Source organism: Aedes albopictus, chromosome 3 (assembly GCF_035046485.1).
Source record: "Aedes albopictus strain Foshan chromosome 3, AalbF5, whole genome shotgun sequence".
NCBI lineage: Eukaryota > Metazoa > Arthropoda > Insecta > Diptera > Culicidae > Aedes > Aedes albopictus.
Window position 1 is genome coordinate 375,705,492 of NC_085138.1, and position 13,377 is coordinate 375,718,868.

A 13,377-nucleotide genomic window follows, 5' to 3' on the forward strand; every position below is an offset into this window, starting at 1 on the left:
TATAGATAAAGTCCGAAGATTATGCAAATGAATGGTGTTCATGTTAAACAGGAGTAAAAAAAAAGTTCATGTGTTCGTTGCCCTATGGGCTTATCCACCGGTGAACTGAATTCACTCGACCCGAGCTCTAGTGTCAAAATGCTCGAACCGAGTGAATTCGATTGATCGGTGAATAATTCAATGGTCTTATTCACTGGTGAACCGAATTCACTCGGTCCAAGAATTTTGTCACTAGAGCTGGGCACGCTCTAGTGATAAAATTCTCGGACTGAGTGAATTCGGTTCATCGGTGGATGGTTCTGAATAAGTTGTTTAAAGTTTATTTTCAGTTTGTTTCCAATTCATTTTAAGTACATTCCAATATCGTTTCCCGTCCCAGTTCATTCAGTTTATTTTAACATCAATTTCAGTTCATTTTTAGTTTATTTCCAGTTTATTTCCAGTTCAATCCCAGGCCATTTCCAGTACATTCCCAGTTCATTTTGAGTTCATTTCCATTTCTTTTAAAGTTCTTTTCCAGATAAGTTCTGGTTCATACTTAGTTTAATGCAAGTTAATTTTTAATTTATGTTCAGTTTACTTCCAGTGCATTTCCAGTTCATTTAATGTTTATTTTCAGCTCATTTCAAGTTTATTCCCATTTCTTCTCCAGTTCTTTTCAAGTTGATTTTTAATTCATATCCAATTCTCTTCAATTTGAACTGGGACATTTTCAGTTAATATGCTGTTCATTTTCAGTTCATTTGAAGTTCTTTTCCAGTTTAATTCCAATTCATTTAAAATTCTATTCCAGTTTATTTTAAATTTATTTCCAGTTAATCTCCACCTCATCTCCAGTTCATTGTCTGTTTGTTTTAAGTTTATGACCAGTTCATTTGAAGTTTATTTCCAGTTCATTTTAAATTGTTTTCCAGTTTATTTGTAATTTATTTCCAGTTTATTTTAAGTTCATCTTCAATTCAGTCCCAGTTCATTTCCACTTCATTTTCAGTTTATTTATATTTTATTTCAATTTCATTTCCACTTCATTATCAGTTCATCTGCTGTTCATTTTCAGTTCATTTCAAAAAAATTTTCCAGTTCATTTAAAGTTCTGTTCCAGTTATTTTCCAGTTTATTTCAACTTCGTTTCCACTTTATTTCAAATTTATTTCCAGTTAATCTCCGCCTCATCTCCAGTTCATTGTCTGTTCGTTTTAAGTTCATTTCCAGTTCATTTGGAGTTTATTTCCGATTCATTTCAGGTTATTGTTCAGTTCATTTGTACTTTATTTCAAGTTTATTTCAAATTCATCTTCAATTCAGTTCCAGTTCATTTCCAGTTAATTTCCACTTTATATCAAGTTAATTTTTAGTTCATTTCAAGTTCACTTCTAGTTCATTTCCAGCTCATTTTCAGTATCCAGTTTATTTCCAGTTCAATTTGAATTCATTTCCAGTTCACTTTCAGTTGAATTATAATTCAGTCCAATTCATTCGCTTTCATTTCAGTTCCAGCTCATTTCCAGTTAATTTCAAGTTCATTTCAAGTACATTTTATATTCATTTGCAGTTAATTTCCAGTTCATCTCCAATTGATTCGGCATTAGGATTCCATCCAAATCCAATCAAAATCCAATCCAAATCCAATCCAAATCCAATCCAAATCCAATCCAAATCCAATCCAAATCCAATCCAAATCCAATCCAAATCCAATCCAAATCCAATCCAAATCCAATCCAAATCCAATCCAAATCCAATCCAAATCCAATCCAAATCCAATCCAAATCCAATCCAAATCCAATCCAAATCCAATCCAAATCCAATCCAAATCCAATCCAAATCCAATCCAAATCCAATCCAAATCCAATCCAAATCCAATCCAAATCCAATCCAAATCCAATCCAAATCCAATCCAAATCCAATCCAAATCCAATCCAAATCCAATCCAAATCCAATCCAAATCCAATCCAAATCCAATCCAAATCCAATCCAAATCCAATCCAAATCCAATCCAAATCCAATCCAAATCCAATCCAAATCCAATCCAAATCCAATCCAAATCCAATCCAAATCCAATCCAAATCCAATCCAAATCCAATCCAAATCCAATCCAAATCCAATCCAAATCCAATCCAAATCCAATCCAAATCCAATCCAAATCCAATCAAAATCCAATCCAAATCCAATCCAAATCCAATCCAAATCCAATCCAAATCCAATCCAAATCCAATCCAAATCCAATCCAAATCCAATCCAAATCCAATCCAAATCCAATCCAAATCCAATCCAAATCCAATCCAAATCCAATCCAAATCCAATCCAAATCCAATCCAAATCCAATCCAAATCCAATCCAAATCCAATCCAAATCCAATCCAAATCCAATCCAAATCCAATCCAAATCCAATCCAAATCCAATCCAAATCCAATCCAAATCCAATCCAAATCCAATCCAAATCCAATCCAAATCCAATCCAAATCCAATCCAAATCCAATCCAAATCCAATCCAAATCCAATCCAAATCCAATCCAAATCCAATCCAAATCCAATCCAAATCCAATCCAAATCCAATCCAAATCCAATCCAAATCCAATCCAAATCCAATCCAAATCCAATCCAAATCCAATCCAAATCCAATCCAAATCCAATCCAAATCCAATCCAAATCCAATCCAAATCCAATCCAAATCCAATCCAAATCCAATCCAAATCCAATCCAAATCCAATCCAAATCCAATCCAAATCCAATCCAAATCCAATCCAAATCCAATCCAAATCCAATCCAAATCCAATCCAAATCCAATCCAAATCCAATCCAAATCCAATCCAAATCCAATCCAAATCCAATCCAAATCCAATCCAAATCCAATCAAAATCCAATCCAAATCCAATCCAAATCTAATCCAAATCCAATCCCAATCCAATCCAAATCCAATCCAAATCCAATCCAAATCCAATCCAAATCCAATCCAAATCCAATCCAAATCCAATCCAAATCCAATCCAAATCCAATCCAAATCCAATCCAAATCCAATCCAAATCCAATCCAAATCCAATCCAAATCCAATCCAAATCCAATCCAAATCCAATCCAAATCCAATCCAAATCCAAACCAAATCCAAATCCAATCCAAATCCAATCCAAATCCAATCCAAATCCAATCCAAATCCAATCCAAATCCAATCCAAATCCAATCCAAATCCATTCCAAATCCAATCCAAATCCAATCCAAATCCAATCCAAATCCAATCCAAATCCAATCCAAATCCAATCCAAATCCAATCCAAATCCAATCCAAATCCAATCCAAATCCAATCCAAATCCAATCCAAATCCAATCCAAATCCAATCCAAATCCAATCCAAATCCAATCCAAATCCAATCCAAATCCAATCCAAATCCAATCCAAATCCAATCCAAATCCAATCCAAATCCAATCCAAATCCAATCCAAATCCAATCCAAATCCAATCCAAATCCAATCCAAATCCAATCCAAATCCAATCCAAATCCAAATCCAATCCAAATCCAATCCAAATCCAATCCAAATCCAATCCAAATCCAATCCAAATCCAATCCAAATCCAATCCAAATCCAATCCAAATCCAATCCAAATCCAAATCCAATCCAAATCCAATCCAAATCCAATCCAAATCCAATCCAAATCCAATCCAAATCCAATCCAAATCCAATCCAAATCCAATCCAAATCCAATCCAAATCCAATCCAAATCCAATCCAAATCCAATCCAAATCCAATCCAAATCCAATCCAAATCCAATCCAAATCCAATCCAAATCCAATCCAAATCCAATCCAAATCCAATCCAAATCCAATCCAAATCCAATCCAAATCCAATCCAAATCCAATCCAAATCCAATCCAAATCCAATCCAAATCCAATCCAAATCCAATCCAAATCCAATCCAAATCCAATCCAAATCCAATCCAAATCCAAATCCAATCCAAATCCAATCCAAATCCAATCTAAATCCAATCCAAATCCAATCCAAATCCAATCCAAATCCAATCCAAATCCAATCCAAATCCAATCCAAATCCAATCCAAATCCAATCCAAATCCAATCCAAATCCAATCCAAATCCAATCCAAATCCAATCCAAATCCAATCCAAATCCAATCCAAATCCAATCCAAATCCAATCCAAATCCAATCCAAATCCAATCCAAATCCAATCCAAATCCAATCCAAATCCAATCCAAATCCAATCCAAATCCAATCCAAATCCAATCCAAATCCAATCCAAATCCAATCCAAATCCAATCCAAATCCAATCCAAATCCAATCCAAATCCAATCCAAATCCAATCCAAATCCAATCCAAATCCAATCCAAATCCAATCCAAATCCAATCCAAATCCAATCCAAATCCAATCCAAATCCAATCCAAATCCAATCCAAATCCAATCCAAATCCAATCCAAATCCAATCCAAATCCAATCCAAATCCAATCCAAATCCAATCCAAATCCAATCCAAATCCAATCCAAATCCAATCCAAATCCAATCCAAATCCAATCCAAATCCAATCCAAATCCAATCCAAATCCAATCCAAATCCAATCCAAATCCAATCCAAATCCAATCCAAATCCAATCCAAATCCAATCCAAATCCAATCCAAATCCAATCCAAATCCAATCCAAATCCAATCCAAATCCAATCCAAATCCAATCCAAATCCAATCCAAATCCAATCCAAATCCAATCCAAATCCAATCCAAATCCAATCCAAATCCAATCCAAATCCAATCCAAATCCAATCCAAATCCAATCCAAATCCAATCCAAATCCAATCCAAATCCAATCCAAATCCAAACCAAATCCAAATCCAATCCAAATCCAATCCAAATCCAATCCAAATCCAATCCAAATCCAATCCAAATCCAATCCAAATCCAATCCAAATCCAATCCAAATCCAATCCAAATCCAATCCAAATCCAATCCAAATCCAATCCAAATCCAATCCAATCCAAATCCAATCCAAATCCAATCCAAATCCAATCCAAATCCAATCCAAATCCAATCCAAATCCAATCCAAATCCAATCCAAATCCAATCCAAATCCAATCCAAATCCAATCCAAATCCAATCCAAATCCAATCCAAATCCAATCCAAATCCAATCCAAATCCAATCCAAATCCAATCCAAATCCAATCCAAATCCAATCCAAATCCAATCCAAATCCAATCCAAATCCAATCCAAATCCAATCCAAATCCAATCCAAATCCAATCCAAATCCAATCCTAATCCAATCCAAATCCAATCCAAATCCAAATCCAATCCAAATCCAATCCAAATCCAATCCAAATCCAATCCAAATCCAATCCAAATCCAATCCAAATCCAATCCAAATCCAATCCAAATCCAAATCCAATCCAAATCCAATCCAAATCCAATCCAAATCCAATCCAAATCCAATCCAAATCCAATCCAAATCCAATCCAAATCCAATCCAAATCCAATCCAAATCCAATCCAAATCCAATCCAAATCCAAATCCAATCCAAATCCAATCCAAATCCAATCCAAATCCAATCCAAATCCAATCCAAATCCAATCCAAATCCAATCCAAATCCAATCCAAATCCAATCCAAATCCAATCCAAATCCAAATCCAATCCAAATCCAATCCAAATCCAATCCAAATCCAATCCAAATCCAATCCAAATCCAATCCAAATCCAATCCAAATCCAATCCAAATCCAATCCAAATCCAATCCAAATCCAATCCAAATCCAATCCAAATCCAATCCAAATCCAATCCAAATCCAATCCAAATCCAATCCAAATCCAATCCAAATCCAATCCAAATCCAATCCAAATCCAATCCAAATCCAATCCAAATCCAATCCAAATCCAATCCAAATCCAATCCAAATCCAATCCAAATCCAAATCCAATCCAAATCCAATCCAAATCCAATCTAAATCCAATCCAAATCCAATCCAAATCCAATCCAAATCCAATCCAAATCCAATCCAAATCCAATCCAAATCCAATCCAAATCCAATCCAAATCCAATCCAAATCCAATCCAAATCCAATCCAAATCCAATCCAAATCCAATCCAAATCCAATCCAAATCCAATCCAAATCCAATCCAAATCCAATCCAAATCCAATCCAAATCCAATCCAAATCCAATCCAAATCCAATCCAAATCCAATCCAAATCCAATCCAAATCCAATCCAAATCCAATCCAAATCCAATCCAAATCCAATCCAAATCCAATCCAAATCCAATCCAAATCCAATCCAAATCCAATCCAAATCCAATCCAAATCCAATCCAAATCCAATCCAAATCCAATCCAAATCCAATCCAAATCCAATCCAAATCCAATCCAAATCCAATCCAAATCCAATCCAAATCCAATCCAAATCCAATCCAAATCCAATCCAAATCCAAATCCAATCCAAATCCAATCCAAATCCAATCTAAATCCAATCCAAATCCAATCCAAATCCAATCCAAATCCAATCCAAATCCAATCCAAATCCAATCCAAATCCAATCCAAATCCAATCCAAATCCAATCCAAATCCAATCCAAATCCAATCCAAATCCAATCCAAATCCAATCCAAATCCAATCCAAATCCAATCCAAATCCAATCCAAATCCAATCCAAATCCAATCCAAATCCAATCCAAATCCAATCCAAATCCAATCCAAATCCAATCCAAATCCAATCCAAATCCAATCCAAATCCAATCCAAATCCAATCCAAATCCAAATCCAATCCAAATCCAATCCAAATCCAATCCAAATCCAATCCAAATCCAATCCAAATCCAATCCAAATCCAATCCAAATCCAATCCAAATCCAATCCAAATCCAATCCAAATCCAATCCAAATCCAATCCAAATCCAATCCAAATCCAATCCAAATCCAATCGCAGTCCAATACTAATTCAACTCATACTCAGTATCATTCAAGTGCATCAACCAATCAAAACGAAATCGTTTTACTGCAAGTGAATTTCTCCAGTGCATTCCTTGTTCTCTGCTTTCAAGAGTCTTATGCGGGTCTGAGAGCAAAATGCATCCAGTAAACTGCCACTCGACAACACACAAAGTCCGTCCGTGACAAAGGTGGATTTCGCTTGCTCGAAATGGTCGTCCAGTTTCCTCCGGCCAGTTGGCTCCTCTGAATTCAGAGGGAAACTTTCGCATTCTTTCGACTGAACGACCCTTCCGACGAATGACCCTCGGTCGGAGTGAAGTAGTGGAGACACTTACTCCGAACGGAACAGTTTATTGCAAGGGGAAAAAAGGGGGCCACTACTAGCTGTGATCATTATAGTTTTCCAATGGTGACTGTCGTCAGGAAAAAAAAAAGATTTTTTTCTGTACAGCATGTCGACGTTATAGCTCTAATCTCTGCTTTTTTCGATTTTTGGTACAATTTTTATATTTTTGTTATGTAAAAAGTAGTCATGTTTTCCTGTTTTTATGGAAATATTGAGTCTTTTTATCATTTCATCAACACTTGTTAAATTAAAGTGTGAAAATTGATCATCGTGGAAAAAGAACTTTCCAATTCGTAAATTTATTATCATAACCCAAGATTAATTTTTGTTTTGTTTTTTTTTTGAGTAAAAAGAATGTGAAAAATCGATAAGATTTAAAAAGAATTAAAAACAACCTAACAGCTAAGAAACAGAAAATATAAAGTATAAAAATATCATATCAAATAATGCTAAATGAACTTTCCTGTGAAAAATTCGTTTCTGGGATGGTCGATTTTCATATTTTCTGTTGAAAATACGAAAGTTTAAGTTTTTTTCTTGAAATTTTAACAAAAAAACATTCCGAAAAAATATTTTTAAAAAACATTTTTTTTTTACTTTTGCGAATAATTTGAAAATTTAAGATATTTTTGGAAACACAACTCCATTTATTCAGTTTTTCTTTGAAACAATTCTTAGCTTGTGCGAATGTTGTTCTTGTGAAAAATTCGTTTCTGGAATGGTCGATTTTCATATTTTCTGTCGAAAATACAAAAGGTTTTTTTTTTAATTTTAACAAAAACAAAAACAAACCGAAAAACTATTTAGAATAAAAAAAAAACTTTTGCGTATAATTAAAAAATTTTGATATTTTTGGAAACAACTCCATTTATTCAGTTTTTGTTTGAAACAATGCTTAGCTTGTGCGAATGTTGTCTCTGACATCCTGCCCTCGGCTCTTCGAAATAAAAAACTACCAACGGATGGTTGGAAAAGTTTCGATCTCCAGGCTTGATTGTTATTTTATTACATTGCAAAAAAAAAGTAGAACAAAGATGGATTGCGAGAAACGTAGACGTATCGTGTCTCGCCTGCAGGAAGTAAGCTAAATTCTTCTTCCTGTCGATATTACTCGATGGGAAGCTTGATGTATGTATGTGAGCATGAAGAAGAAATGGGTGGATCCGTTACAAGGACCCGCCGTAACCTGGTGTATATATCTTGCGGAAACTTGTCAAGTCAGTCGACCCGAAGAAGTAGGAGACTGAAACGAAGCGGAAAGGATGCATTCATTGCAATCCGGAGTTCATTGGGTGGAATTTGTTTCCTCCGCCGCCCGGTGCGGTGCTCAATACACATGGTTAGACAACGTCTAGTTTCCAGCAGCAGCAGCAGTAGTAGGAAGGTAAACGATGCCAAGAGGAACTCGTTACTGCTAATAATGTGCACTGCTCCTTTCTTTGCTGACGTAAGGCGAACGTGATGGTCTTTGTTGTCTGGGCTGATGCCAGAAACTGAATGGGTGGAAGTAGTTCTAAAACAAAGTTAATGGAATAACAGGAAATAGTTTTTTGAGTGTTTTTGAAAAGCAAGTTGCACGACTGAATCAATTAAACTATTCTGATTGGATGTATAAGAGTTCTAAATTTCCATTGAAATTTTAAATGATCAACTTCATGTCAAGGACATACGTCTCCCAACGTATACAACTTGTAGGGTAACCAATATAATTTGGACCCCTATATATTTTGGACCCCCTGGGTCGTATTATCACAACTTACACAGGTTTAATGATGAGATGACGGAAAATTTTAGAATCATTCGCTAAGTAAGATTGCCCTGCACGGACTGCAATCATTTCCTCACTGGAAATATCCTAATTTGCCTTGAAATTAAATTTTGCCAATCTCGTCATCCGTGCAAGTGTCGCATCATGTTTACAAAAAGAGATTGCGGTGCTGAGGAAACTTGCAGTTGTAAACAAAAACGTTTATCATTCTAGCGCATTAAATTCGCAAAGTTCGTCTAATCAGCCTTTGTCAATCAAGTAATTAGGATGTGATCCAGCATATTCAAGCGGCATAATCTTCCAAAATAGTTTCTAACGAGTTTAAACACCGGGTGTCCAAAATATATACTGAAGAGGGTCCAAAATATATTGAGGTGTCCAAAACAGTGAAAACTGATGCTTCAAAAATCAGTTATTTTCATCAAATTTTCAGCCAGAAATGACCTTTTGGGTATTTTTAACGTACAGTGGAGGCTTTTACGAATATACTAACATCACCATTATGTGTAAATACCCTCTGAATCTGTTTGAGTTTGACTTAAATTCAAACTAATGTCCTCTAGGGGTCCAAAATTCAACCGTTACCCTACTTCGCCAAAAGCTCGGTTCTATGTTTATTACCAATTAACTATGGTCGCCATATTATCACGACTATCATATTTTCATGGTCGCCATGTCATTATGGTTTCCAAGTTATCAAGGTCGTCATATTCTATCACGGTCGCCATATTATCATGATCGCCATGTTGTCATGTTCGCCATGTTATCAAGGTTTCCAAGTTATCACGGTCGCCATATTGTCAAGGAATCGCTCAAATGTCATATGATTGTACCTATTTTCACATCAATCTATTAAAATGTTCGTCATAAGCAATCATAAGTTCACTTCCGTACAATAGCAATAACATTTCTTTTCTTGTCTCCTCCCATTCCTCACTACAGGTTGACAGCTCACCCTGCGTACTGGAAATTCTGGACACTGCCGGCACAGAACAGTTTGCGTCGATGCGGGATCTGTACATAAAAAATGGCCACGGTTTCATCGTCATGTACTCGCTAACGAACCACCAGACATTTCAGGTTAGTGAAGTTTTGTTGTTAAGTTAAGAGCGGAAATTCCAAAAGAAAAATCATTCCAGCAAAATCCTCTCGGGATTTCCAGCAGAATCCTCTCAGGAATTACAGAGAAATCCTCTCAGGAATTCCAAAGAAATCCTCTCTGAATTTCCAGATAAATCTTCAGGATTTCTAGAAAATTCCTCTCAGGATTTCCAATGTAATCATCTAAAGATTTCCAGTGAAATTTTTTCCGGATTTCCAACGAAATCCTCTCAGGATTTCCAGCGAAACCCTCTTAGGATTACCAGAGAAATCCTCAGAGGACTTCCCTGGGAAATCCTCTCAGGATTTCCGGAGAAATCCTCTCAGGATTTCAAGAGAAATCCTTTCAGAATATCCTGAGAAATCCTCTTGAAATTTCCAGAGAAATCTTCCCAGCATTCCCCTCTCAGGATTTCCAGTAAAATCCTCTAAAAAAATCCATTGAAAACCTTTCAGGATTTACAGCAAAATCCTCTCGGGATTTCCAGTGAAATCCTCTCATGATTTCCAGCGAAATCCTCCAAGGATTTCCAGAGAAGTACTCTTAAGATTACCATAGAAATCCTCTCAGGATTTGTGAAGAAATCCAGAGAGGATTTCCAGAGTAATCCTCTCAGAATTTCCGGAGAAATCTTCTCAGGATTTCCAAAACCCCTCTGTATTTCCAACGAAATCCTCTCACTACTTCCAACGAATCCCCTCAAGATTTCCAACGAAATCATCTCGGGATTTCCAGAGAAATTCCCTCAGGATTTCCAGAGAAGTCCATTAAGGATTTCCAGAGAAATCCTACGAGGACTTCTCTGGGAAATCTTCTCAAGATTTCTAGAGAAATCCTCTCAGGATTTCCAGAGAAATTTTCTCAGGATTTCCAGAGAAATCCTCTCAAGATGTCGAGAGAATCATTTCAGGATTTCCATCGAAATGCCCTCTGAATTCCAACAAAATCCTCTCAGGATTTCCATCGAAATCCCCCCAGGATTTCAAACGCAATACTCTCTCGATTTCCAGAGAAAACCTCTCAGGATATCCAGAGAAATTCTCTCAATAGTTCCTAGAAAATTCTAGAGAAAAATCCTCTCAGGATTTCCAACGAAATCCTCTCAGCACTTCCAGCGAAATCCTCTCAGGATTTCCAGAGAAGTACTCTTAGGATTACCAGAGAAATCCTATGAGGACTTCTCTGGGAAATCCTCACAGGATTTCCAGGGAAATCCTCTCAGGATTTCCGGGGAAATCTTCTCAGGATTTCCAGGGAAATCCTCTCAGGATTCCTAGGGAAATCCTCTCAGAATTCCCACGGAAATCCTCTCAGGATTTCCAGGCAAATCCTCTCCTGAATTTCCAGATAAATCTTCAGGATTTCTAGAAAATTCCTCTCAGGAATTAAAATGTAATCATCTAAAGATTTCCAGTGAAATTTTCTCCGGATTTCCAATGAAATCCTCTCAGGATTTCCAGCGAAACCCTCTTAGGATTACCAGAGAAATCCTAAGAGGACTTCCCTGGAAAATCCTCTCAGGATTTCCGGAGAAATCCTCTCAGGATTTCAAGAGAAATCCTTTCAGAATTGAGAAATCCTCTTGGGATTTCCAGAGAAATCTTCCCAGCATTCCCCTCTCAGGATTTCCAGTAAAATCCTCTAAAAAAATCCATTGAAAACCTTTCAGGATTTACAGCGAAATCCTCTCGGAATTTCCAGTGAAATCCTCTCATGATTTCCAGCGAAATCCTCTAAGGATTTCCAGAGAAGTACTCTTAAGATTACCAGAGAAATCCTCTCAGAATTTGTGAAGAAATCCCGAGAGGATTTCTGGAGAAATTCTCTCAGGATTTCCGGAGAAATCTTCTCAGGATTTCCAAAACCCCTCTGTATTTCCAACGAAATCCTCTCACTATTTCCAACGAATCCCCTCAAGATTTCCAACGAAATCATCTCGGGATTTCCAGAGAAATTCCCTCAGGATTTCCAGAGAAGTCCTTTAAGGATTTCCAGAGAAATCCTAAGAGGACTTCTCTGGGAAATCTTCTCAAGATTTCTAGAGAAATCCTCTCAGGATTTCCAGAGAAATTTTCTCAGGATTTCCAGAGAAATCCTCTCAAGATGTCGAGAGAATCATTTCAGGATTTCTATCGAAATGCCCTCTGAATTCCAACAAAATCCTCTCAGGATTTCCATCGAAATCCCCCCAGGATTTCAAACGCAATACTCTCTCGATTTCCAGAGAAAACCTCTCAGGATATCCAGAGAAATTCTCTCAATAGTTCCTAGAGAAATTCTAGAGAAAAACCCTCTCAGGATTTCCAACGAAGTCCTCTCAGCACTTCCAGCGAAATCCTCTCAGGATTTCCAGAGAAGTACTCTTAGGATTACCAGAGAAATCCTATGAGGACTTCTCTGGGAAATCCTCACAGGATTTCCAGGGAAATCCTCTCAGGATTTCCGGGGAAATCTTCTCAGGATTTCCAGGGAAATCCTCTCAGGATTCCTAGGAAAATCCTCTACGGAGGGGAATCTCTGGAATCTCAAGATTTCCAGGGAAATCCTCTCCGGATTTCCAGGGAAATCCTCTCCTGAATTTCCAGATAAATCTTCAGGATTTCCAGGGAAATCCTCTCAGGATTTCCAGGGAAATCCTCTCAGGATTTCCAGGGAAATCCTCTCAGGATTTCCAGGGAAATCCTCTCAGGATTTCCAGGGAAATCCTCTCAGGATTTCCAGGGAAATCCTCTCAGGATTTCCAGGGAAATCCTCTCAGGATTTCCAGGGAAATCCTCTCAGGATTTCCAGGGAAATCCTCTCAGGATTTCCAGAAAAATCCTCTCAGGATTTCCAGGGAAATCCTCTCAGGATTTCCAGGGAAATCCTCTCAGGATTTCCAGGGAAATCCTCTCAGGATTTCCAGGGAAATCCTCTCAGGATTTCCAGGGAAATCCTCTCAGGATTTCCAGGGAAATCCTCTCAGGATTTCCAGGGAAATCCTCTCAGGATTTCCAGGGAAATCCTCTCAGGATTTCCAGGGAAATCCTCTCAGGATTTCCAGGGAAATCCTCTCAGGATTTCCAGGGAAATCCTCTCAGGATTTCCAGGGAAATCCTCTCAGGATTTCCAGGGAAATCCTCTCAGGATTTCCAGGGAAATCCTCTCAGGATTTCCAGGGAAATCCTCTCAGGATTTCCAGGGAAATCCTCTCAGGATTTCCAGGGAAATCCTCTCAGGATTTCCAGGGAAATCCTCTCAGGATTTCCAGGGAAATCCTCTCA

At 37.3% G+C, this 13,377-nt stretch overlaps 1 protein-coding gene across 8 annotated transcripts in view; it reads left to right on the top strand.

The window, feature by feature from the left end:
- Positions 1-13,377, top strand: part of LOC109409861 (ras-related protein Rap-2a) — a 489,211-nt gene that overhangs the window by 438,521 nt on the left and 37,313 nt on the right. For all 8 annotated transcript variants that reach the window (XM_029875083.2, XM_029875087.2, XM_062855713.1 and 5 more), the window contains one exon: positions 9,955-10,092. In XM_029875083.2, coding sequence (XP_029730943.1) covers positions 9,955-10,092 — 138 coding nt within the window. The remainder of the gene's footprint in view (positions 1-9,954; positions 10,093-13,377) is intronic.